Here is a 26,052-nt window from a genome sequence, read left to right as displayed (position 1 = left end):
AGCACAACTCGTTCTAAGCTATGCCTCAACCTCAAACATCACGTCTTAACTCCGCAACCACACCAGTACTTTTGTGTCTCTTACTTGTGATATCTCTGTTTCCTGGTGTTTTCCACTTTCTCTGGACACTCCCATTTAGTCTACTCGGCTTCTTAGGGTCATCTTCACAACCCCACCCAACTGCCCTCCCCGTAACAGACCACTCAACAGCAACAACCATGAGCTGGTTCCAGAAGCAATTCACACTCGCTCCCAAGTCGCGGGGATCTTACCTTATAACTGATCAGGTCGTCTCTTCTCTCCCCGAAATTCGAGACTACAAAGTTGGCCTTTTGAATCTTTTCGTCCAGCACACAAGCTGTGCCCTGAGTCTGAATGAGAACTGTAAGTTCAAGGACTTATACGAAACCCCTGCAGATGCAGTTTCTAACAGGCGGAAAATACAGGGGACTCTGATGTTCGTGAAGACATGAGTGATGCTCTGGATAGAATTGCTCCTGCGGAGGGCCCGAAGGGAGAGGCTCTCTACCGACACGAGTGAGTACCCGCTGTATAAGTCGCACGAAGACCAGGACTAACAATTCTTAGTGCTGAGGGGCCCGACGACATGCCTGCTCACATCAAGTCTGCACTTGTTGGAGCCAGTGTCACAATCCCCATCAAGGATGGAAAGCTTGTCAGTAGCAGTCGACACCCCGCAGAATGAGAAACAACTAACATCGTCACAGGCTACGGGAACTTGGCAAGGAATCTGGTATCTTGAGTTCCGTGCGGCTCGGCACCAGCGACGTGTCGTTGCAACTATCCAGGGAGAGAAGGCTTAAAGTAAACACGTACTGAAAACGAACATCGATATATATAGAGAATAAAAATTGACCCTTTAGCCTATGCACGCAAATGCCAATAACGCCAAACACCGTCGCCATGTCTCCAGATACTATTAAGGAGATCAGCTCGTTCCGTTTTCCTCCTTCATGTCCGTGTCGTCGCCTGCTAGGACCTTGGTGTGTGGAACATAACCCTCCGGTGCGGCAGATCCCGGCGTCGCAGCTACGACATTGCCATTCTCGTCCACAAACTCGAAGTTGTATCGGCTTAGCAGATGAGGAATCGCAGAAAGCTGTGGGCCGTATCGTGCAGTGTTGTCGTAGAGCTCAAAGAGGGGGACGGCGAGAAGTTTCATGTTCTTGGGAACGCTCAAAACCTCTGTGAATGGGAGTTAGCACCGGACCATATACAGTGATTTATGCCAACCTACTTTGTTTGGGCAGTTGAATGAAGTATAGCTTCTTGCACTCCTTGGGTCTTGTTACATGCGCCGGGATGAATGGATACATGAAGGTTTCGAAGTTGGGCCTCCACCACTGGGCCAAGCAGTCGCCAACTTGCCAGTCGCCAGCCTCCTCACCCTCTCCCAGACGGCCGACAGGTGCCAATCGCTCATCAAGTCGCGACTTGAAACCTTGGATCTCGTCGTCTTCAGGGCGCAAGTAGTCACCGGGGAGTTTGAAGAAGGCGTTGGCAATTTGCAGCATCAGAATATGTGGATGGTTGTGTTCATGACAAACAAGAATGCCTTCGCAAGTGCGTCGCATGCCATGTTCCGTATAATGCTCTTCAAGTCGCTTCAGACGAGCGATTACGGAGGGGTCCTCCTCGGGTTGGGTCTCTTTGACACCAAACGTGTAGTTGGACAGTGGGTAGAGCGTCACCTTTTCGGGCTGGTTACCGTTGAAGGACAAGGGAATAACGGGAGGCTGTCCCGATTGAAGCGCATCGGGGGTTATTGTCGACATGGTTATGGGCAGGTATTTCGTTTTTGATAATTGTATTGAATCAATGCGTTCATAGGGCGACGGGATCGGTAGGTGTTGTCGTGAATATGAACGCGACCTTTGATGAGGATATCTCTGGCAGAGTGTCCCGGGAAGTGCAGCTAGAGCTCCAGGATAATTTGTGGCAGAATGAGCCCCGGATTGCTCGAAGTAGTAGGCGGTGTAAGCTACAGCTGTATTCAGGCACGTTTGCACCTCTCCGAGACATGGCCCGTATTATTGGCATTGTTATGATGAGAAAAAGAAAAGGATTGTTTTTATTAGGTAGATAAGAAGTTCTTTGTTGGCACTTAGATCACATGCTATATTTACAGGATGATGTGTAGTTTGGAATAGGTACTAGGTAGGTACCTATGTAAAGAGTGGCAGCATCACGTCCTGTTGAGCGACGAACACATTGATTGAACTGCTGCGTACGGAGCAGGCTATGTAGAGAATCTCATTCAAGTAACGGTTGAGAACTTGTTGACCAATAATTGCAACTGAACAATAAAATTCAACACTGTTGTAGGTAACCTTTTGTGAACCTGAGATGGTCTTTCAGGTTACCTTACAGCAGGTACTCACTGAGTGATAAATCGACAACTTCACACTTCTCCATGGATCACTTCCTTATGATGTTCACCAGTCTTCACCATTCACACGTGAATATTGTGTCATTGGGATTGCCTGTTGCAATTGCCTGCCCGCACAGGTAAAGAGATGCATTGTTGAGGAGCTGAAAGGCCCTCCTATGATGCAACTACAGTGCAAAAGTTTTGAGCTTCTTTCGATCGATCGCGTTGATAAGTATCCATAGTACTTATCCACCAAGCAAGATAACTGCAGCTGGGAGAAGCACAGCACGTATGTACAGTATTACAGCACCTAATTAATGAATGTCCCTCGTGAACATGGATCCAATGTTGGGCTGTTTGTTTAACTGGCGGGGCTAACCGGCGGGGATTCGTCAGTGACCCAATTGAATCTGCCGAGTACCTCCAGGGCAGCTGTTCATGGATCAGATAGGCAGTTGTGAAGTGATAGCCGTAGTCCAGAACCGGCCATTCAGGACACAGAGTCGACCTATGCTTGGCTGGGCGTGAGATGTCATAAGAGGTTATGAGATCAGAGGAGACCAGTCAGTTCACCTAGCACAAACAGCCAGATGACTGGGGATTAGACTGTTATGCAATTGCGTGCAGAAGCTACTAATGGAGTATCACTATTGTGATCATCAGAACGATAGAAAGAGAAGGAGAGAGAATACACAGAACGACCGAGCCCCATCGTAAAGTTTTCGAATGGTCTAGCCAGCCTAAGAACAAGCATGGGCCGCTATCCATTAGTTCCATAGTTCGTTCCATAGGCGGTCGTCACACTACGGTACCAGACCAAACTTCACTCAATTTATCGATGTCGTTCCCTATCTCTATTTTTGCTCACAATCCCGCAAAACTTTCGCGCATTGGCTTTCATAAAAAGTTCAACCCCTACTTTGGACAAGCATCTCACCAAGCTTGTTGCGTCATGCGCATACCGAGACATCCCTCATTGCCGAGTCATAGTTCGCCTGGAGGCACCTGTTAACGTTAACTACCTAAAGCGCTATGGATGAGGCAAGCCTTGTCAATAGCCTCTCGCAGAGGCTTTCAGAGCTCGAGCACAAGGTTCACACCTTTCGCCACGAGATGGCAGCTGATTTCCTGCGCTACTACCAGGAGCTGCTTCGAGACACGCAACCTGACATTGCTTCCAATGTTATCCAGTCCCTTGCCAAGTCATTGTCCAAATACCCAGACCTCAGCTCCGTTCTCACCAGTCAGGACCTGGATCTGGGCCTTGACTCACGAACACTCACCCATCTTGAATCGGCACAGCGCCACCCTTCCCCGCCGACCACCGTCGCTACCTCCGGATCGGGAGCCGCAGAGCCTCCAGGCAGCCCCCGCGATCGACATCACGACGAATTGCTCTTTTATCTTCCCCTGCTAGAGGGGTCTCCTCCCAGGCAGCCAACCTCTCCTCCCCTTACAAACAACCACGCACACCTCGACATGTTGTTGCCTGAGTCAAGTATCCAAGCAGAGGAGAAGAAAGGCGCAGCAACCGAACACCATCAGGACCAGCAAGCACAACCTGGCAATGATCAATTGGAGGATGTATTTTCGACATTGCCTCATTCGCCCGGGCGACCAGGTCATGTTCGTCGTTCAACCAATGATACAGTCTCCTCAGGCCATTCGGATCGAAGCGAGCCGAAAACACCACGGAGCGTCTTGAGACGTTCTTCAAGCGGATCTAAACCCCCACAAAGTCCGCGACGTGTGCGTTTTGACGTTATGGGTGCAGAAGTCTTGCCCACAGCATCACCGCAACCTACCGATTCCATGATTCCCGCTGCAGCCCCCGTTTTCCCGGCCGACCAAGCACGCACTGAAACTATGCTTGACGACGATCCAGAAGATCTCCCTCCGCCACGTAAGATCTCATCCTCAGAGGCGCTTAGGGCGTTATCTAGAGCACCTTTGGAGGAAGGCGTTTGGACAGAGGTCAACTCGAATCCCGACCAAGCCGCTGCTGGGACGGGTAATGCATCGGCATTAGTCTCCAACTCTCCATCAGGAGAGCAAAAAAGTCCTGTAATTCTTGCACCAGAACCCCCGTCATCGCGCCATGTGCCTGAGTCTGTTCGGATAGAGCGTACTTTGGGAAGTGTCAGTGAGGAACCAGACGAGGACGAGGAGTCGTCCGATGACGACTTCCTCTCAATGGCGAAACCAAAATCATTCACCAACAAGAAAGCTCCAGCATCGCCGTCTTTGAATAGGATACCAGAGGAGAGACAGATGGACAAGGCCGTTGCAAGTGCAACATCAACTGAGGCCCAAGGTCTGGGGACCAAGAAGGATTCAGAAACCGTCGAGGGATTGGAAGCAGGTGTAGACGAAGATGAACTGTTTCATTTCGAGGACTCTGAGGACTCGTCTGCACCGGTGAAACCAACTTCAAAATCAGAATCAATCGTGCCCGAAGTGGAAGAAGAGTCTGAAGTTGACTTGCCGGATGTGCCCGAGTCTGAGCAATCTTTGTATGCGACCTCCCCGGCAGTCCATATCACTAAACCAGCTAGTCCATCGGGTCCGACAACTCCAACCATTGCCCGGTATCAAGCTGGCTCCGTGGGTTCATATAAGGGACGACCAGTCATTATGCCTGTTGTTCGCAACCCTGAAGTACATGCCCAAGCTGCCTCGCTGGGGCATTTCAATACGTTTGTAGGAGGGCTGGACGGGCGCAGCGGAATGGATGAGGCGGACCTCAGTAGCTTCCGTGCGAGCGTTGCCAATACTGGCTTTTCCGGCACCCCACGCAGTTTCACAGAACGTTTAATGATGGAGGAGGCTCAAAAGGCAAGGGCTGGCAGTTCAAAGTTGAACTGAAAGTGCACTGTGGGTACGACAAGGAGTTTGGGGATCTTATGTATACGGTAAGGCTTAAGCCTGGGATTCTGGATAAACTCGTTGGCGTTAGACATATTGTGACAAGGAGTTATATATAAATATATATATACTGGCGGTAGGTTGGGATTCAAGGACGGCCTACGATTAGAAAACGTTATATATACCTCTTCAGAAGGGGGCAATGGCTTATCAGGACATATTGTGAGAGAAAGAAGCTCTTGGAATACCCTAATATGAATCTTTCTCTTATCGCATACCTCCTTTGGGTTGATTTCATGATGTGCCTCTCACAGACAGATCAGGTCACTCGAAATGCTACCAATCATTGCGACCTGATTTGCAGAATGTGGGGTATTTGTCTAGGTACCGTTCTACCGGGGCTATCCGCCTAGAAGCATCATCACATCGTCTGAGCAAACATTTTGCCCCGTTGACTGCAACCTTAATTCATTCGCACAAGTGCAATTGTTCAAGTCCAGGATTCTCATAATGGGTGGTCTTAATCTCGAAGTGTTCAAGGTAAGCCACGAGCCCCTTACGGAGGAAAGATTCGTGAAGCCGGATTACCCATGATCAAGACCATCGATCAGTTGCGAGCATGATACTAACCCAGACACCCAGTTCGGCACGTACGTCATGTTTCCTATTGGAATCATGTTCTACTTCGGAACCAACCTCGACCATCGCTTCGCCGTTCCCGGATTCTGGCCCAAGCCTGAGGAGTGCAACAAAATTCCCAAAGATCGAGACGAGATCAAGGCCGAATACGAGCGCATTGTCGCGCGACAAAAGCTGCGACAGGCCAGAAAGCTCGAAGAGGAGCGTCGACGAGCAGCGCAAACCCCGAGCAATGAAGGCAACGATTCTTAAAAGCTTTGGGGAAGTCGAGGAAGAAACATGTACACTACACCTTTGATCGGAAGGATCTACGACGGCATTGACCATGTATTAACGGCGTTCGGAAGACATTGAAACACTCCTCTTGGTTGTGTTGGTAAAATACAACATTGTACAAAATTGTTACAAACGGCGCTGGTCGACATGTTATACATCCAAATTTCTTTCAATCTTGTCCCACTCTTCGTCTCCCACGGTCCCCTGTCGTACATTGGCATATATAGCCTTGACTTCGGGATATTCTTTGAGTCCATTGAACAGAGCGTCGAGAGAATCAGCCTGCATGGATGTGTCGATACTAACTTTGGTGTCCTCATTGGGAGCCCAGACGATATCGGAATCCAAAATCTCAAGCTCGAACTTGTTGGATAGAGCTTCAGTGATCGATGTTAGAGTGTTTGGTTGTGTCCAAGCCAAGAAGTCGCCCTCTGGTAGCTCCTCCACATCCTCAAGCCCTTCGTGCTCAATTGCTTCATCTAGAACCTCGGAAAGCGTAGGTCCGCCTTCCTTGGCCTTGAAAACGGCTCGGCCACGCCTTGTGAAATAAAATGTGGTGGATCCGACGATGCCACCAGCTTTCTTCACAACAAGGCGTAGATCGTGAAGAGTGCGGGTCTTATTGTCTGTTTCAGCGTCGACAACCATTGCTATATCAGGAGGCATGAGAGCCTCTAGAGACATGGATTCAAGCTGGGCGCCTGTGGCTGAGCGACCCTGGCCTCGTGCGACTGCAGCCTCAATCAAATTCTTTGGGATACTCGCTACGATTGTAGTTAGATGATAGCCCATACTCTTGGGTGCATTTATTTACCTTTTGTTGCTGCAGTTATCGCAGCGGCAAGTTGAGGGTTGAATTTGATATTATCACCATACACTATCGAACATTAGAAATGCTATCAGACCATGCAATACCCAGTGACTGCCTACTTCTGGAGTACATAGCAATTGTTTTGGTAAAAGCAGCCCTTTCGCTCATTTTCTTCTTATCCGTCACAGCTTTGATATGTTTCGTCTTGGACCATTTGTTATGTCCAGCCGAATGGACTGGTGTAGTTACAAATGATCTTTGACATTGTCGACAGATTGTCGAGGTTGACTGTTGGAGAGAAGAAATCGACCTGGGTGTCTTCAACAGCGAGTTCAGACCCTGTCGGGTAGCCATGGTAGACAAGCAGGGCGGTGGAAAGAGACCAAAATAGCTTCGAGTCAAACCAAAGAGTTCCCAGTGATGAATATATTGATATCCATCATAACTTCTTTGCTCAGATTGAGCTTGTTAATGCAACGGGCAAACTCCGGTCCAGAGACACGATATGCCCCACCTTCCGTGTAAAGTAGAGGTAGGCGGTATCCGTATCGTACCTGCTGAGCATTCCACCCCCTTGGAGCAATCCACCTTAGCTTAGTGGCATGTGGCATGGGGAACCTCGAAGTTCCCTGGCTCACCTCTTGAAACATAACAAGAAATACAGTACACAATTCCTCAACACTGCAGTATATATACACATTCGTCGAAACAGAATTGCGTTGACGGCGTCGATCGATAATCGTGCGCTATGTCGTCAACTCAAGAGCCCGAACCTCCAGCCCGCAACAGCGAAGCGCAAGCTCCCCTCGACACCGCGACGGCGAATCCAGAGCTCGATCTTCCGAAGCTCCAATCTCTTCCCGCCGAGCAACAGGACCTCTATCTACTTACCTTTGTGTCGAGCCTGACAAAACATGTTCTGGGCTTAGAAGCGGACGACTGCACAGCGCAGCAGTTCTATCTAAAGAAGGAGATCTTCCAAATCATCAACCTTGCATCACCGCAACCTTCTCGAGTCATACGAAATAACTTGGGAAAGTGTTTGGCGCATATCTTTGGGATTGGAGATAGAAAGCTTTTGTTCGAGACGATCAACGACTTGGTCGCGCTTGTATCTAGCGGAAAGACGAAAACAGAGGCAGACATACGGACAAAGCATGCTGCTGTCGTCTGTTTAGGAGATGTGTTTGCTTCTGCTGGCGATAGCGCCATTGGGCTGCACCAGCTTGGTTGCTCGTCATTGCTCAAGCTCCTCAAAGCTTCGTCCAACCACGCCGGACTTCGAGCGGCATGTCTTACCGCGCTTGGGAAGATCGTTGGCATGATAGAAAGCAGCATGGACGAGACGGTTGCTCGTGATATCTGGAAACAAGGACGAAACCATGCATCATCAGACAAGGGTCACCTCGTTATCGCCTCTGCTTGTCGGGCTCTTAAGGCGCTATTCAAGCATACGCCTTACTTCTTGAACTCGAGCGACTTTGACAAACTTGAGAGCGCGATTTCCAAAGCGTTCGACTCCCCTTCTACTCAGGTACGGCAGGCTGCTGCAGAGTGCTTTGCTGAAGCTTTGTTCCAAGGGCATTCGGAAGGTGGCCTTCCTGAAGTTGCATCCCCCAAGGGTAAAAAGACCAAAAAGGCGCTGAAGCGTCAGTCTACGATCCCTAACATCGCCGACGACGAACTGGATATTCCCTCTAGATCAGCGAGTCCAGCTCCATCAGGCAGACGCAGTCAAGTTCTGGCTTTGACTCTTTCAGACATCTTAAAGAACTTGGCTTCACAGTACACCAAATCAACAGCCTCCAACAGGACTCGAGCAGCCATTGGTATATGCTATGGTAAGCTTTTCAGACGACTTGGAGAGAAGCTTGTCGAAACAAACTATCTCAAAATCGTCGAAAGTCTCACAATCGATGTTTTGGGCTACCCCACAATTGCCAATAATCGTTATCGCCTCTTGATTTCGAGAAAGATCGTGGATGTTGTCATTCAAGATGTTATTGGCCGCAAGATCCTGGGTGAATCCGGTCAAATATCGGCTGCCAAAACACTGATTAACAATATCTTCAAGAATTATCCCCAGGCATTGACCGAGCGGCCAGAGCCTTCCAAGCACACTCTGATCGCAACGCTGAGCGCTGTCTCGTCACTTATCCAGTCTCTGGGCTCGGCCGCAAACAGCTTTGCAGAGCCTTGTAGAGATGGTCTCTTGCAAGTCTTGCAACACCCTAGTTATACTGTTCAAGTCTTTGCATCCCACTGCATGAAAACCTTAGTCCTCGCTTGCCCCCAGCAGCTTCTTCCTTGTCTTTCGGTTTGTATGAACAGTCTCAACCGAGAGCTATCTCAACTCGGATCTGGTCGCAACTCCCCGAGAAGATGCATTGGATTTGCACACGGGCTTGCCGCCACCTTGAGCGCGAGTCCTGCCCGTCCTCTGCATGGATCTGTTGAAATAAATAGTCGCGTTTTGACTATTGCGACTAACATGTTGAAATCGAGCAGTCAGGCACAACTCCGCGTTGCAAGCACGCAAATTCAGGTCGCCTGGATTCTTATTGGAGGCTTGATGTCCTTGGGCCCAAACTTCGTCAAGATTCATCTCTCTCAGCTACTCTTGCTATGGAAGAATGCTCTCCCCAAGCCCTTAGCCAAAGATAACACGTCAGCCAGAAGCTTCCTTGAGGTCTCCTTTTTGACGCACGTACGAGAGTGTGCAATGGGCTCAATACTGGCGTTCCTGGAGTTTAATAGCCGTCTCTTGACCGTGGATGTGTCAAAGAGAATCGCTACCATGCTTCAGAACACGACAGCCTTCTTGCGGACTCTCCCTTCCAAGAAAAACTCCGACGACGTCAACCAGAGACTGGCTCCTTCTTTGCAGCTTTCGGATCTCGAAATGATGGTTCAGCGAAGAGTCTTGCAGTGTTATGTGAAGCTTGTTAACCTCAGCCCGGCGGGTGGAAGCGAGGCTCTTTTGCAGTCAAACCTCTTAACGCTTGCGATCTCCTTGTTTGCTGATCCTGAAAACTACGCGCCCAATTCTTTGAGTGCCTCGATCGCCAATGCGGCTGCTACGTTTGAGTCTGTCTGGGATGTAGGCGACAACTCTGGGTTTGGTATTACTGGACTTGTTGCTGGACCTCGTGTGCGAAAGCTTCCTGGGCAGCAAGAAAACTCCGATGATCACAAGGATGAACTCGATAGCCCCGATGACACGATAAACAATCTACTTCGCTCGCCGATTTGTGGTAGCCTGGAACACGACGCTTCTGTCCTGTATATCGGAAGTGCCGATCATTCTTCGACAACTCCTGATCCTCCCGCCACAGAGGTTATTAATGCGGCTATTCAACTGTTCGCATTCGCATTCCCACTCACTCCAGGCAAGGTTCAGGAGAGTATTTTGGAACAGATTCGAACCTTCGCGTCCGCTGGTACGCTCATCAGAGATCCAGGGCGCAAGGCTGCTATGAATGCCAATCTGGCAGCTGCCATTCTGGCTACAATGAGGGTGGCTGTAAAGGAGACGAGATCACCTTCTGGTGATGTTTCAAACCAAGCCGTTGAAGCATTGTTGCAGGACATTGTTCGCGATTTTGTTCTTGACCCAGATGAACATGTTAGAAGTCTGGGCTACGCTGCTACGGCCCGCCTATGCAACGTGTATGGAAATGCATTCACAAACAACGAAATCAAGTATCTTGTTGACACTATTGTCGGAAATCGTGAGCCTAGTGCAAGAGCGGGCTGTGCTATGGCACTGGGCTCAATTCAAACTCAAGTTGGAGGTATGGCTGCTGGATACCATCTCAAGACTATTCTTGGTATTTTGATGTCTCTCTGCAATGATCCCCATCCAGTGGTTCATTTCTGGGCCCTCGAGGCGCTATCGTTGGCCTCGGACGCTTCGGGACTCAGCTTTGCCGGCTACGTACCAAGCACTCTGGGAATGCTTGTTCAGCTTTACGTTTCCGAGACTCATCATGCTGAGATTTCGTCTGCGATAACCATGAATCTTGAAATGGATCTATCCACAACATCTGCTATTGCACGATGCGTTGATTCGCTTATTAACGTCTTGGGTCCAGATCTACAGGATGCCTTGAAGTCACGAGAACTCATATTCACTCTTGTGAACAGATTCCGCGAGGAAGATGATTTGCTAGTACAAAGGGCAGCGCTTGGCTGTTTTGAGCATTTGTCTCTCTACGCTCCCGGACATATGCACTTCGCCGAGTACGTCAAACTTCTTCAAACATACCTCATGTCTGAATCTACTACCTTACGGGATGTATCGGTAGATGGAATACACAACATGATGAAGCGAAATCCTCAAGACGTCCTACGCGAAGCAGAGAAAGGATTCGAGGAACAGTTATGGCTTGTGCTCGATACGGTGCCATCTCATGATGGCATCCGTAATATCATCCGCAACTGGATGTACTCCACGTGTCTTGCAGAGACAAATGTCTGGCTTCAGCGATTTCAAGCGGTTTTGAAAATGACAAGGGCCAGGCCTAAGAATGAAGAGGCCCAATCTAAACCCAAAGGTGGTGGTTTACCGGATCTGCAAGATGAGGAGGTTGCTGGTTTTGCTGCGGCGGCTGGCGCTGCCAAGGACGAGAAGGAGACCAAGGCAACTTCTGAGGTTGAACCTCTGCGGTGGCAGGTCACCACTTTTGCGCTGGGCTGTATCGATGAAATGTTTGCCATCATTACCAAGGACGTTACTGCCAATGGAGAGTCTAAAGCACAGAACGATCTTCAAAGTAAAGTTGCTGATGTTGTGCGCATGGCCTTCTCTGCATCAACCTCAAGTGTCTTGGAGCTTCGGATCTGGGGCCTGAAGATCATAGGAGACGTGTTGAAGATGTTTGGCAAAACACCTGATCCAGACTTTGATGAGGCAATGTTGCTGGAGCAGTATCAGGCCCAGATTAGCTCGGCCCTTACCCCGGCCTTTGCTGCCGATTCATCGCCTGAGCTCGCTTCAGAAGCTGTTAATGTCTGCGCCAGCTTCATCTCTATCGGTATCGTCACCGATGTAGATCGCATGGGCAGGATTCTCAAGACTCTTGTCAGTGCTCTGGAGAACTTCTCCAAGGACAGCGAGAACGCTTCAATTGGCGACCTTAAGAGCCTTAGTTCCAATGCGCAGGTGATGGTAAAGATCTCCGTTTTCTCTGCCTGGGCGGAATTGCAGGTAGCAAGCTCCGAGCAGCATTATCTATTGGATGTCCTCAGACCTCACATCGGTACCTTGACCCCCTTGTGGTTGGAGTCATTGCGCGAGTTTGCGCGTCTTCGGTTTGAGCCTGACATCTCCATGACTCTCGGACCCCCTTCGTTATCCGGAAGTCTCGACAGCATCTACGCTGCTCTGAACCGCGAGACGTTACTGCGATTCTACCAAGACGCTTGGCTGAAGTTGGTGGATGCCATTGCTAGCCTGATTGAGCAAGACAGCGAATTTGTGTTTGATGCTTTAGATGGTAAAGAATCAGATGGCCCTGCGACCAGCGGTAAAGGCAAGAACTCTGACATCAACTACCGGGACGAGCCTGTGGCATTCTTCTTTGTCTTGTTCGGTCTCGCCTTTGAAGCACTTGCCACTCGCTCTGGGCAAAGCGACTCCCTCGCAGCACACGACCAGACACTGGCCATCTTGCAAGCCCTCAAAAAGATTCTGCATCCCAGCGTGTCTGGTCATGCTATCTACAGGCCAGATGTGTTCTCCGAGACAATGGACCTACTAGACCGTTTAGTACTTACCGAAAGCCTAGATATCCAAGGTGTGATCGTGGAGATTGCTAGAAGTCTATGCATTGCACACCCTTCCGCCAGGCGGCACGCCAATGAGGAGGGTGACTTGTCTGATGATATTGATCAACTCTTTGAGCTTACACGCATCATCGTTTTGGTTCTTGCGGGCCTCTTGCCCAATCTCTCAGAAGGAAACCAACCGGCTCGGCACCAGATGAACGAGGAGGCTATCCTACTGATACGGTCATCTCTGAATGCGCTCGTGGACGCGGCAGAGGTCTTCCCAGTCATCATCAAGACAGATTTGCATGCATGTATCGTGCACATCTTTGCCACGATTTTGTCAACCCCTGGGTGTCAAGAGCTCATAGCCCCGCAGTCTTTACCCACGTTGAAGCGCTTCGTTGGCAGCATGTCCAAGTCTCGAAGAAGTCATAGCAACGGTGAGCCGTCTTCTACAGATATCCAACTGCAAGGATGCCTGCGTAGATTCCTCTCCATCTACCTGAACGCACAGAAGCGTGAAGCGCCCCAATCTCTCACGTGCGTCAAGAACTGCCTGATGGCCACGACCATCCTGTTCACCGGAGGTCAAAATCACCTACCAGCTTCGGAGGCTCTTGTAGCACGTTATTTGGACGAGTTGATGGACTGCCTTACTGATCGAATGGTATGTTCTTCCTATTTCTTCTCTCATTCGAACACTTGGAAACAAATCACTAACTGCATTTCACGTCACCTTAGACTGCCAAAATTGCGGCCAACTGCATCAGATCCATTCTTCTTCAGCCATCATCGACTGGTGCTGATCTCAGCATTGCTCGCTATTTGTTCCCTAAACTAGTAGCCTTTGTAACTGATACGGACCCTGAAGATCCCGAAAATGCTAGGGCCCTGGTTGCCCACACGCTGTGTCAATATGCGGCTGCAGTCGACAACAGTCGACGATTGGCGGCCATCACAGTGGTGGTACCAACTTTAATGGCGCGGGCTACAGCTGAAGGGGAGGAGGTTTACCAAGAGACTAGCGCACGACTACTGGAGCTCGCGGCAACAGATCAGGAGATGTTCAGAGCGGTGGTTGGCGGCATGAGTGCTGGACAGAAGGGATTTCTCGAGGAGGTTATCCGATTTGGCCGTCAGAATACAGGTTCAGTGAGCCAGGCGGCCGCAGGGGATTCTGGACAGCCAAGCATTGCGTTGAAGATGGATTTCGGTGGTTGAGCCAACGGCCTCCACGTGTCGAGCATACAGTTTCACGAGTCCAGGCCATGAGGTTGGCACGTTGGGAGCAGGGTGCAATTCGCAAACCTCATGCATGCAACATATCTTTCTGGCAAGCTTAATTATGTGCACGTCCTGCAGTTGGGCACGCATATTCATTACGAAAGATGACGAGGCTAAACAAAGATGCGCATCTGCAATTGAACTGCCCTGGCAAGCCTGGGTGGGTGTGTGACATGAAATACTACTGCACAGTCTGTATTCAGTGCAGATTTGACAAGTTGACAGGGGTGACAGCGGGCGATGGAGCGGCATGAGACAGCTGATTCGGTTCGATACGATCTACATGATCTAACGGCCGGCGTCTCCACGATGGAAGAAGTGTGGAGTTACTTGTCAGGTTACACAGGGATCGGCGCATTCTATTCGTGCAACCCACCTAACCAACATGCATGGCATGGCATGGTTAAGCGTCAGTCAAATATCCGGGGCTGCCGGCAATATTCCCGTGCTATCGATGTCGACTGCATCAGATAGCACCATGCACGTCTCAGAGCTGCATCGAGGGTCATGGTCGTTGTCGTGTAACACGACCTTCAGTAGAATCGTGTTGCTAAACTCGGAGGAATAAAAGAAATTCAGGAGGTCCGCGTTTGTGATTTTCTATCTGCCGGGACATGGTAGTATAAGCATAATTTATCGATTCCTTCCCATGAGCATCCTTTATCTCGATCATCTATTCCTGCTTCCCTCCTTTACATGGCTGAATCAGTCACACCCCCTGCTAGCGGCAATTCATTACCTGGTTGGCTGATAATCCTACGGAGACTATTTCATAGCTTGGGCTTTAAGCTACTATTATCTACCTACGTAAGTGGTCCCTGTGAGAAAAGGCTCCGACAGAAGACACCGCGAATATTCGGAGGCTACGTTTGTCACTTGCTTGAATCCTTCGACTCAGGAATTACATAGCCGCGTTGCTACAACTCCAGTACAAAACAGGAAACCCTCTCGTCTGACTCCACCAATGAACCACGCCGTGTCCATAATTAACTGTTGTAATACGTAGTACGTTCAGTAATACCATAAGAGTGTACCAACCAGGGGAAACCCCTTCAGCCTGTCAGCGTTTCTTTGGCTTTTTGCTAACAAAAGCAAAAGTGTGAGATTTTTCTGGTGGATGGTTGGCTAATCTTGAACCTGATGCAAGTGCCAGGGTACTCTCCTTGCTTTTGGTCGTACCTTGGCATATTAACCTCTTTACTCATCGACCTTAGTAGTCGCACAGCCTGTATATTGAGTACATTGTTGGCCCTGCCGGATCGATGACAACCGAGGAACTGGATTGTGATAGAATTTTTGGTAACAACCAAAAGCAAGCGTTATAGAAACTCGTGGTTTTGATACTTGAAAACGTTGATAATGCAAGATTCTCCATGACCAGACTTAAACATAGCCCACTTCTTGATGCAAAAAACGCACGATTTACTACTGGTCAATTGTAAGAAGCTACACCACTTCGTCATTAGTTGACATCTGATGGTATATCCTGCCATTACAGAGCATGTACTGTAGACACAAGTATGGGCTGAACCAGGAAAGCGGATGCCCACCGCCACTACTTGTCGTGACGTTGGCATGTTCCATCTACAACAACCGGCCCTTCGTCTTTCCTGCTGATCTCTTCTTGAGAGGGGGGCTTCTTGGATGACGATTTCTTGTCCCCCTTTGATCCCGATGCTTTCTTGTCTGGCAGTGGCGCCTTCTTCTTATCAGAGCTTCCTGACTTGGTCTCTCTGTTCTTTGGTCGCTGTGTCTTCTCGTTTCTATGACGGTCCCCGTCTCTTGCGCGATGACCGGCTGTTGGAGTATTCGTATCGGCTGACTTGGGCTCGCCCCAGGTAGTCGTTTCATGCGAAAATCCAGGTTGTTCGACTACCGCACTTTCTCTAGTGGGTCGCGCTATCACTCTCCGGCCTTGAAAGCGTGCTTTGTTTAGTTGCTCTATAGCCATATTCGCGGCCGAGGCACTGTCGAAAACGACTAGGACGTAGCCTCTGAGGTATTTGCTGTTGCTGTTCTTTGGAATCTCCATAGAATCGATCTTGGTCTTGTCTACCCTGCGTCGTATCCACGACTTGACGTCCTCAGCACGCGCCTGTTGCGGGAATGGTGACACATGTATTTTTCTTGGCTCCGTCAAGACCCATTCCGACCTATAAGGTGGTTCTCTAGTGGAGTATTTGCATTCGTGGTAAAAGTCAGAGTGCTCGTCGAGGCCAGGATAAGGTAGAGCGAATTGCGGCCCCTCAGGCTGATTTGGCGGAGCGTAAGCAATTGGATTATGTGAGCTTCTAGTCTCATAGTCATAGGCGTAATAACTGCCTGGTCCTACAGCCGCATACGTCGCGGGCCCAAACGGTACGCTTGTTGCTACTATGATCGGTGGTTGCTGGGTATAACCTTGGGTCGAAAGAGGATGACTGACGAATCTGGGGTCGCTGATCTGGGAATAGCTAGTCATGTAGTACTACAGCTCGGTAAACATAGGTTAGGCTTCTATCACACATGAAGGCTGTGGAGGCTGTCCTACCTGCTCGGGTGCTATAGAATACGGAGGCGGTGCAGTCATCGGTGTTGGCAGCATATGACGGGTTGGCGGGACAGGGGCAGGCTGGTATTGCGGTGTCTGTGGTATCTGAGGTCTTTGTTGTGATATCTGAGGCCCTTGCTGTGGCATTTGGGCTCCTTGTTGTGGTTTTTGAGTTCTTTGCGGCGGCATGACAAGTTCCCTGATCTTGATGGAATGACTGCGGTTCTTATCAGACGCAACAATCAAGCGTCCATTGAAAACACCGCCGTTGAGGAGACCTGCTGTCATGTCAACACCAACAGATGCTGATTATGGTAGTGTTCTCTTACCCCAGGCATTCTCAAAGTTTTCTCTCCCTTTGACTCGAACCCATCCAGAGGTACTGCCTTGGAAGACTTCTATGTGGTCAACAACGCATGCAGTTCGTGTCCAGTCTTTCAACTGCTGCCATGATGTTCCGAACGGTAACTATCAAAAGAGTTAGATGTTGTGATAGTGCCGATATGCTGCATACCCAGTAACTTACGTTGCAAATAGTAATGTAATAGATGCCAGTTTCGTTACCCGGAGCGACATCCGCTTGGATGGTAGCCTCGGTAGGCATGGGCTGGCAGTAATATGCACGAAGCCGAGTCGTCTCAGCTTCCAAACGGGCTTTTGTGTGATGTTACAGAAGGTTGAGACGACAACAAAAGCTGTGTGACGGTGAGATGGTATTAGGAGCGAGCGGCACTAAGGTGACAGACAGCCCAGGATTTATATTCAACAGTGGTACCCGTTGATGGCCTCGTTAAATCGCCACAGCTCGAAAATAAAAGTTTGTCGAGGTAGGTACCAATATATGTTAAGTCGTGATGCAATACATGACAGTGCAATAACAGAATAGAACAGGCTGGACTTTTATATCCCATCTTCGAAGACAGTTCACTCGAGAGCAGCATTGGGAGCAAAAGAGACAACAACTTGTCTACAATTTCCCCAATATTGCTTTTAGACCGTTCTTTACCAGCTCGGGATTTACTTGCATTGGATCCCAGTCTTTCGTCCTTTAATTAGGGTCTCCGGGGCCTGGGGTGATGCATCCTGAGAAGGCGGGCGTTCTGCACAAGCAGATGTCGTCTCATGGTGTACGCAAGACCAGGAAGCGCTGAGACTAAGCAGCCCCGTACATGGCAAGGTCGGCGCCTCTTTCCTGTTTGACGGTGTGCCGTGCATGTAGTGTAACCTGAGACCTTACTGGCATTTCGACAGGTACTCTTCAGTCCTTATGCGTAGGTGGGGACGACTAGTCGCGAGTCTAGTTACTAGGACACGGTGATGCGGTCGGATTTAAAAGTCCCTGTTAGTCGCCAACAATAAAGAGAATTAAATAGAAGTGGTGCGGTCTGCACGAACGTTGATCAATTTGTGCAGGACGTTGCAAGCCACAGACCCAACCACTATCCAAGCATGTCTCCCTGGTCGATATGCAGAGTGCCAGGATGAGTCCCGTCTGATAAAGTGACATATCATATTGGGATCAGAACTCCACCAGCTGGGAACCGCTTCTTATTAGACGTTTGATTGTGATAGATCTCGTCATTAAGTAACCAGACAGAGATCGCAGCTCGGCGAAAATCTCGCTGGGTCCTCTTCTAGCGCTGGTTGAAAGAGTAAAGACAACCAAATGGCTTCCCCTGTCGCGACCCAATCTTCATGACATTGTTGCGGCATCAACGCTAGTTTTCATTGCTTATTTGGGGACATAACCTGCAGAAATTCGCTTCCCTGAGAGAAGAGAAAACTATGTGCCTTCTGGTCAATGCATTGACATCAGATTAGCGCCACTTGTGTAACAGTACCCCAGCCGCCTGTGCAGGTTGCGTGCGGCTTCGACTTGAGCCGAGATAGTTTCGTCTTTGTATCCTGGTATCTTTCCACATGCCAAGCTATCGCCTTTTACCACAATGGTGGTTCTTGTTTTGTTTTTTATCTAGATCGTGGCGAGCCAGTCCCTGATTCTCAGTTGTGCTTAAAAGAGAAGGTATCGTCCAGTGTTGATGTATCATCTGGCATCAGAGCGGATACGTCAATCGTGTCTCCGATATCATGCACCGATCCCAACGTTCTATCGCCGGTGGCCCCTTCGTGCCAGGGCGTTGGGCACTGCGCCGTATCTGCGCACGATATCAAGATACCGTTTTGCACATCCGACAGTAGCAGAACCGGGAACTCGGGCTCACCATTTATCCAGGCAGCTCGTGTTTTACCAGTGACCTTGCCGTTCGGGAGGTGAGACCCCAAATTGACTGCTTTGGGCCCTTGAGATAGTGGATCCCAAATGAAAGATACACCACGGTACTTATCTTCCTGGCACGTCACCAATAGAAGCTCGCGGGCGGTTGGATGCCATTGAAAGTCGACGACTGAGTGGAACATAAGCACCGCCCGAAGTTCAGCTGCGGTGACATCCCAGATCCACAGAGTAGTGGGTGTGTCGTCAAGTTTAGTGACTAATAGAGTCGAAGATGCGTCGAACGCCAAAGAGGAACATCCTGTCTTGACATCGGCTGGGGGCTTTCCATCTACCAATCGACTCGGAGGTGAAACCATCTGGGTTGCGCGTAGAAATGTGTAAGAGGCACTCCCTTGGGAGGAGCTGTTGATCTGTTCTTGCCAGACCTGGTATGTTATGTAAGAATAGAAGTAATTGGAAGACAAATTGATCTCACCTGAAGTGTGTCCTTGGGCACAACTGTGGTGGGGTGGGTAAGCCTCAAGCCATCTCTCCATGTTCTTGTGTGGAGAGCGCTCACTGTTCTGCTACCGTCACCAATGGCGCAGAACGATGCATCATGACTGAGACTGCAACACTTAATCCCGGTCTCTAGATCAGCGTCTTGGCCCTGGGCAATGCTAGATGCGCCAATGGAGCGGAAGAATTGTCCGTCGGGTGTATACAGAAGGAGCTTATGGCCATGTGCCGAGGCTTCCCACAGCAGGAGCCATTTCCCATCAGGGGTCCACGCCAAGCCGTGAGCATCTACCGTTTCTGGATACCAAGATCGTAACGTCTGTCTCGTCTTGGGCTCGTGGATACTGAGGGCATCTCGTCCACTTGTCCGCGTCAAGATGGCCAGGTGAGAACTCTGTGGTCGCAAAGAATACCCTCTTTGGGCGGATGAAGGGAGATAGAATTTGGGGTTGTTGAGCTCAATAGCTTTGGAAGTAGAAAGGTCGAAAATAGAAAGTTTAAGGCCGAAAGCAGCACAAGCAAAGACCTCGTCATCATATGCACCAAACTGCACAAGAGTTTGTTTTCCTCCGCCTGTCGCAGGGTTCCTGATCGTGGCTCGGAATGACGAGTCAACTATCGAGAAGACATGAATCTGGTCGGTGCCTGCAACAAGGATACGAGATGATGACGGTGCCCACGCCAACGTGGACACGGGGGTCGTAAGGTCTGGCGGTAACTTGATCGTCTGTGCAATCGAGAGTGAGGGCGCTGAGCGCACTATGATACTCTGAGAAGAGAGTGTGGCAATAAACTTGCCATCAGGACTGGCAGCACAGTGAGGCGATGCTGTGAGGGTTGACAATGGTTGGTTAACGTTGATTCTCTTCAATGCCGAATCGATGTTGAGGAGACATATAGGAAAGTGAGCCGCATAATGACTCGGAAGGTACTTACCTTTGAAAACACGCGAGGCCTGCATCGTGACTGCCTCTTCACGGTCTGTCGGTTGCCTGAAAGGAAGGTACAGAAGGAAGGTGAGAATGAAGACTTGCAATCGCGGGGTTAAAGTTGGGGAGGGCAGATAGTAACAGAAACCAGCGATAATGGCGATAATGGATAACAGGCAGAAGCTACCTGTATATTCTTGTCTGTATCAAAGGTCTAATGGTGAGTTCACAATTGCTACGACAGCTGTCGTGGTTGTGAGGTTCAATTAGCAGCACAGAACTTATCGATAATAGTATTGTTGACTTATTGCCGAATCTGGCTTAGCGCGGCCTGCTGCTAACGACTTAACAACGGACCTCTAACTACCCTACAGTCGCATGGAGTTAAACTGACACAAGTTGTTGATGGGAAGCCTCTCAACAACCCAAATTAAACTATCCTTAGTAGGGCAACTACATTAAATGACAGAATTGATAGTCAATATTTAGATCAGCCAGATGGGTAAGGAATAAGCGAAAGGTGATCGCGCATTGGGACGCATACTCATGACAAGACAGTTAAGGGCAATCACCTTTAGTCAGTCATACCACCACTACCTTTTTACTTATAAAGAATGCATTTAGTGCTATTCCAGGTCCCAAGCGAGAATAATGATATAATGTACGATGACAGAAATCTTATAAATTGATGCGTCAGCAGTTACTTATTCATCTCTTGGTCTTTGAGTTACAGCCAATAACCTCGCCTTCGACCATGTCAAACTTTGGATGAGTACAAATGTAAATGTGATAAAAGAGAGAGAGAGAGACCTTATCAGTCCACTCTGGAACTAACGTGCAAATGGATGGATCTCTTTGTGCAACTCCGCGGCTTACACGGAACTATTTCCATTACTCAGCGCGGGGAACGGATTGTGGCGACGGCCGGACATGCTGCAGTACTGTACACGATAAGATTAACAACATGCCCGCACCACCTCATAGTTGCGTTAGTATTTTGAAACCATGATAGGGTTCACTGTACTGTACGTTGTCATTAAATAAAATTAGTAAATCATTATATTCGCTTACCGAAACCTTCTCTATTCATTATTTCGTGGTTGCGACAAAATCGAAATCATGTTTTTATAGCAAGCTTTCTACATCAAACCTCTTTCTATTTCATCCTGGTCCCCAAATATGTCGCCTCGCGCATTGAATTCGAGAGCTTTGGCCTCATCTACCCTTCAAAGAACAATCGGAATAGCGGCTTCTCTGCGCGCGCCTGCCTTTGCTTCCAGGGCCGTTGCAACCGCAGCAGCCGTTGCGCCTCAAGAAAGACCCCGCGAATCTCCATCTTCGTCGCCAGAGATCGACCTTCTACAACCTCGCCGCCAGCGCATCCGAGATTCGAAACCTTTCTCGGATTTCCTTACCGATAATTTTCATCGACAACACGACTACCTCCGTATTTCCGTCGCTGAGCGATGTAACCTGCGATGCGTCTACTGTATGCCCGAAGAAGGCGTGCCCTTGTCACCGGATCGAGAGCTCTTGACAACCCCTGAGATCGTCCTCCTGTCCTCAGTGTTTGTGTCCCAGGGCGTCTCGAAGATTAGATTGACGGGAGGAGAGCCGACCGTGCGCCGAGACATCCTGCCTCTCATGCACCAGATTGGACAACTACGGCAGCATGGGCTCAAGGAAATCTGCATTACAACCAATGGCATCTCACTGCACCGGAAACTGGACAAGATGGTGGAGAGCGGTTTGACGGGCGTCAATTTGAGTCTCGACACGCTAGATCCATGGCAATTCCAAATCATGACAAGAAGGAAAGGATACGATGCAGTCCAGAAGAGTATCGATCGGATCCTCGAAATGAACAGGCTCGGTGCTGGCATCAAGCTCAAGATCAACTGTGTAGTTATGCGGGGCGTCAACGACAGAGAAGTGCTTCCATTTGTGGACATGACGCAAGAAAAGAATATCGAGGTGCGATTTATCGAGTACATGCCATTTGACGGCAACAAGTGGAGTAAAAACAAGATGTTCAGCTATCAAGAAATGCTGGACCTGATCAGAACAAAGTATCCCACCTTACAAAAGGTGCAAGACCACAAGAACGACACGAGCAAGACATGGCATATCCCAGGCTTTGCGGGAAAGATAGGGTTTATTACGAGCATGACACACAACTTCTGCGGGAGCTGCAACCGTCTTCGAATCACGGGTGATGGGAACCTCAAGGTATGTCTGTTTGGCAACGCCGAAGTGTCTCTACGGGATATTCTTCGCAAGTCTAACAGCGGCGAACCCATCGATGAGCAAGCTTTCGAAGCAATGAAGCAGATCGAGATGGACCGACGGAGGGATCTGCTAACATCGGACCGAACTCCTCTTGGCCTGGCACCCAACGAGATGGAACTACTGGAAGTCATCGGTGCAGCTGTCAAGAGGAAGAAGGCAAAACATGCTGGAATCGGTGAGTTGGAACACATGAAGAACAGGCCCATGATCTTGATAGGTGGGTGATGGCGCTCCTTTACAGTACCCATCCCCTCACTTTCCTGCACATAATACATCATGTTGGAGTGAATACTTGAGAAACTATTTTGGAGATAGTTCGCGGGGCAACTATCACTCGCTCATGGCTATGGGGCGGCGTTAAGAGGGGTTGGCTTTTTTTTGGTTTATCTTATATGAGGCTTGGATACCCTCCCATAACGAGTTGAACGTAATGCTGAATTGAGTTTCGTTGTAGATCCCATTAGCCAGTCTTCAACGTCTCGCATCATGCCTCCTCGGGTACAACTTCTCTTGCGTAACGGCCCTTTCTTTATCCCCGGTCGCTCTTTACTCTCACAAAAGAGGTTCTCGCAGACCCGCCATGCCAGTAGTCAAGATGACAGCAACAAGGCAAAGCTGACCCACGTCTCGTCATCTGGAGAGGCACGAATGGTTTCCATATCAGAAAAGACGGTGACATCACGCATTGCCAAAGCTGCGTGCACTGTCAGGTTCTCCAACGCCACGGCAATTGGTCTCATTAGGGACAACCAGATGAAGAAGGGCGATGTTCTAGGTGTTGCGCGAATCGCGGGCATCATGGCATCCAAGCGGACTCCAGACCTGATTCCACTCTGCCACCCTATAGCGCTCTCCAAGGCGACGGTTGATCTCGACGTCAGGGGTGACGACAGAGTCGAGATCGCTGCTACGGTCACGTGCGATGGCAAGACAGGCGTGGAGATGGAGGCGTTGACGGCGGCGTCTACAGCGGCACTGACAGTTTACGATATGTGCAAGGCAGTGGATAAGGGTATGGTCATTGAGGGGTTGAGGGTGGTTCTCAAGGATGGCGGCAAAAGTGGAAGATGGGAAATGGAGTGAGCCGAGTCCAACAACAACAGCACGAACCAATGCAACTGCTGTTCAAAACATCATCTTACGGTGAAGATGAAGAGTCCTATAGTGAATAGCCACGATGGAGAACGAGTCACCTGTCATAATCTCCAAAGGAGGCTTGACCTATGCGACCCACGAACTATCCATTACCTCGAAACGCAGGGTCCGCAGTAGGGCTCCCTCTGATCAAAGCTCACAACACCTGGAGGTCGGGGCTGGCAGACGCATACAACTGGAGAATTACGGATGAAATTGGTCTTGTTCTCGCACGAGAGAAGAAAGCAGCTCCGTACTGTGATCGTCTTCCCCATGGCTACTAACTAGTGTGTATGTGGATACAAATGACCATGTTAGATCCTATCAATCAATCTGTGCTAGCCACCACGCACGACGCTCGTTTAATCACCTCTCATCTGCGAGTGATATGCGCAACTCAGACGGAAGCGAAGTTTCGCCTTACGAATATCGTGAGATCAATTAAACGAGAGCCGCGCAAGCCACTAAAGAAGATGGGAAAAAGCAAATATGGATAGTATACTGCAGATATTGTACACAAACAACACACAACGGAGCCGCCCGATACGTACCTCAAACCAATACCCTGGTATGTAGCTTGAGGCTAAGCGTGCAACTTCCTTTTAAAGACGAGATAGAAACGCAAAAAAGTGACGAGGCTCGGAATTATCTGCAGAGAGGGAAGGCCTTTACGCAAGGTGTTGCACATGACCCCTTTGAGGCAGAGGCAAAGGTAGAAGCGCTGGCAATGCGAAACAGTATATGAGGGGGTAAAAAGGCGGTGGAGGTTATGTACCTGCAACTCTACAACCCTCATTCTGTGTTACGCATCTCGCTGAAGTTGATCTGATCAACAAGAGAACGGCAATTGGTTAGGTTTGGCCACCATCTCAAGCTTATGCATATGTACTGTACATACACTCATACAGAGGCACGGGAATATGCCTCAGGCACTTACAAAGCCTGCTCGCGTGTTATTAAGTTTATCTGTCAAAACTCAGAGAGGGTGTAAGATACAGCCAATTGAAGGCGAGTGATAAGAATGCCGAGGAGCCGCAACTTGAAGGTCGACTTCCGATACAAGTAAAGCGCGATATCCACTACAAAGTCTTACCTTGTCTTGGCATTTGAAAACGAGTACGTACTCTAAAACATGGGGCTAGACTGACACTGACTATTGGAAAAGAACCTAACGGACCTGCGGACTTATTACATATACAATGCAACTTTACAAGCACTGAGATTGTCTAGATTGTCTAGATTGCCTATGATTCCAGAGTTTCTAGATTGTATTAGATTGAGTACTGTACTATAATTACTGACTGTATCCATACTGAGGCGAATAATGCCAAAGCTGACGAGTTATAAAGTCCCACGAGTGACTAGTTACATTAATTAGGAGTACTGTAATTACATAACTGTTCTCAACTTTGGACCCTGAGTCGACCACTTACTGTAACTGTAATAGCAATCGTGTAAGCTAAGAGGCTGAAGCATAATAATTAAAGGATCCAAATGATGGGGCAAAAAAACATGCACGTACCGTTGTTCGCTCAATGTCTGTGCTCCTGGGTCGAGTATAGTACCTAATTATCAATTTGATCACACCTTCTGGAGCACCAGCCTCACTCAACCACTAAACACAGCAAAAACGTGGTCTTTATTCGAATACTAGACAAATTGACTACTGGAGCTTTCTAAGGGTCTTTGCAATGACCGGCGGTGAAAGCGATAGTCTTGAACCCCTAAGTATGCACGGATGATGGATCTGAAGTAGGGGACTGTCCGTGGCTTGGACTCTTTCTCAGCGATGTCTCAGACTCGCAGATGCCAGACGGATTGCTGCTGCTGCTCACCTGATCCTTAAGCGCATTTCCTTCACTGTTGACGTGCGAGATATCCAGAGATTCAAAATCTAGTCCCTAGGTCCCCTGCAGCCATCTCCGCACTCCTCAATTGTAGATCAAGATCCTTCCTCATTCGCTTCTGCATATCACGTCTCGTCTCAAGGATCCGACAGACATGGTGTTCGTGGACAGCTCTGATATTCCAGCATTTCAAAGACCCTCTGTGGCTACAGACGTACGTAATTCCCCTCATCTGGGTTACAGTAAACATATGAGTTGCATCTCCGTAGCTCATCGCTTGGACCACCTGATTTGGACCCTGAATTTCTGACAAAATTCGATATGCGACGCTAAGCTACCCTGATTCGTTGGCATACGAGGTTGAATCACTTCGGTCTCGAACGCGCCGATCAGAACCGAGCCCTTGTGCCTTTTCTGCCGGAACTAATTAATTATCTGGTCGTACGGAGCCTCCATGTCTCAAGTGCCTCAGGGAGACAGTCGGTGACGGACATCTCGGCGGTAATCTCGTGGTATAGTACCATAATTGGCGGGAGATGGCAGATTTAGA

The 26,052-nt window shown here is 49.2% G+C and overlaps 9 protein-coding genes across 9 annotated transcripts; 5 read left to right on the top strand and 4 right to left on the bottom strand.

Moving 5' to 3' along the window:
- Nucleotides 1–218: 218 nt before the first annotated feature.
- FIESC28_04498 (uncharacterized protein) lies at nucleotides 219–824 on the top strand (the record flags this gene model as incomplete). Its single annotated transcript, XM_031158645.1, has 4 exons — nucleotides 219–384; nucleotides 447–537; nucleotides 589–676; nucleotides 729–824. The coding sequence occupies 4 exons, from the start codon at nucleotides 219–221 to the stop codon at nucleotides 822–824; spliced, it is 441 nt and encodes a 146-aa protein (XP_031017307.1).
- Nucleotides 825–949: 125 nt separating this feature from the next.
- On the bottom strand, nucleotides 950–1,796 carry FIESC28_04497 (uncharacterized protein; the record flags this gene model as incomplete). The annotated part of the gene is made up of 2 exons (XM_031158644.1): nucleotides 950–1,206; nucleotides 1,259–1,796. The coding sequence occupies 2 exons, from the start codon at nucleotides 1,794–1,796 to the stop codon at nucleotides 950–952; spliced, it is 795 nt and encodes a 264-aa protein (XP_031017306.1).
- Nucleotides 1,797–3,424: 1,628 nt separating this feature from the next.
- Nucleotides 3,425–5,257, top strand: FIESC28_04496 (uncharacterized protein; the record flags this gene model as incomplete). Its single annotated transcript, XM_031158643.1, has 1 exon — nucleotides 3,425–5,257. The coding sequence occupies one exon, from the start codon at nucleotides 3,425–3,427 to the stop codon at nucleotides 5,255–5,257; it is 1,833 nt and encodes a 610-aa protein (XP_031017305.1).
- A 510-nt stretch (nucleotides 5,258–5,767) lies between these two features.
- On the top strand, nucleotides 5,768–6,148 carry FIESC28_04495 (uncharacterized protein; the record flags this gene model as incomplete). The annotated part of the gene is made up of 2 exons (XM_031158642.1): nucleotides 5,768–5,797; nucleotides 5,900–6,148. 2 exons carry the CDS (start codon nucleotides 5,768–5,770, stop codon nucleotides 6,146–6,148), a joined length of 279 nt encoding a protein of 92 aa, XP_031017304.1.
- Nucleotides 6,149–6,322: 174 nt separating this feature from the next.
- Nucleotides 6,323–7,115, bottom strand: FIESC28_04494 (uncharacterized protein; the record flags this gene model as incomplete). The annotated part of the gene is made up of 3 exons (XM_031158641.1): nucleotides 6,323–6,936; nucleotides 6,987–7,049; nucleotides 7,103–7,115. The coding sequence occupies 3 exons, from the start codon at nucleotides 7,113–7,115 to the stop codon at nucleotides 6,323–6,325; spliced, it is 690 nt and encodes a 229-aa protein (XP_031017303.1).
- A 616-nt stretch (nucleotides 7,116–7,731) lies between these two features.
- Nucleotides 7,732–13,976, top strand: FIESC28_04493 (uncharacterized protein; the record flags this gene model as incomplete). Its single annotated transcript, XM_031158640.1, has 2 exons — nucleotides 7,732–13,422; nucleotides 13,497–13,976. 2 exons carry the CDS (start codon nucleotides 7,732–7,734, stop codon nucleotides 13,974–13,976), a joined length of 6,171 nt encoding a protein of 2,056 aa, XP_031017302.1.
- A 1,618-nt stretch (nucleotides 13,977–15,594) lies between these two features.
- FIESC28_04492 (uncharacterized protein) lies at nucleotides 15,595–17,173 on the bottom strand (the record flags this gene model as incomplete). The annotated part of the gene is made up of 4 exons (XM_031158639.1): nucleotides 15,595–16,482; nucleotides 16,570–16,850; nucleotides 16,899–17,037; nucleotides 17,096–17,173. 4 exons carry the CDS (start codon nucleotides 17,171–17,173, stop codon nucleotides 15,595–15,597), a joined length of 1,386 nt encoding a protein of 461 aa, XP_031017301.1.
- A 1,397-nt stretch (nucleotides 17,174–18,570) lies between these two features.
- On the bottom strand, nucleotides 18,571–20,264 carry FIESC28_04491 (uncharacterized protein; the record flags this gene model as incomplete). The annotated part of the gene is made up of 2 exons (XM_031158638.1): nucleotides 18,571–19,230; nucleotides 19,281–20,264. 2 exons carry the CDS (start codon nucleotides 20,262–20,264, stop codon nucleotides 18,571–18,573), a joined length of 1,644 nt encoding a protein of 547 aa, XP_031017300.1.
- A 1,147-nt stretch (nucleotides 20,265–21,411) lies between these two features.
- FIESC28_04490 (uncharacterized protein) lies at nucleotides 21,412–23,604 on the top strand (the record flags this gene model as incomplete). The annotated part of the gene is made up of 2 exons (XM_031158637.1): nucleotides 21,412–22,696; nucleotides 22,976–23,604. 2 exons carry the CDS (start codon nucleotides 21,412–21,414, stop codon nucleotides 23,602–23,604), a joined length of 1,914 nt encoding a protein of 637 aa, XP_031017299.1.
- Nucleotides 23,605–26,052: the final 2,448 nt, after the last annotated feature.

Source organism: Fusarium coffeatum (assembly GCF_003316985.1).
Source record: "Fusarium coffeatum strain FIESC_28 chromosome Unknown BRIP53273_contig_94, whole genome shotgun sequence".
Classification (NCBI taxonomy): Eukaryota; Fungi; Ascomycota; class Sordariomycetes; order Hypocreales; family Nectriaceae; genus Fusarium; species Fusarium coffeatum.
The sequence above is the reverse complement of the archived record's forward strand: the minus strand, read 5'-3'. Positions and strand labels throughout refer to the sequence as shown.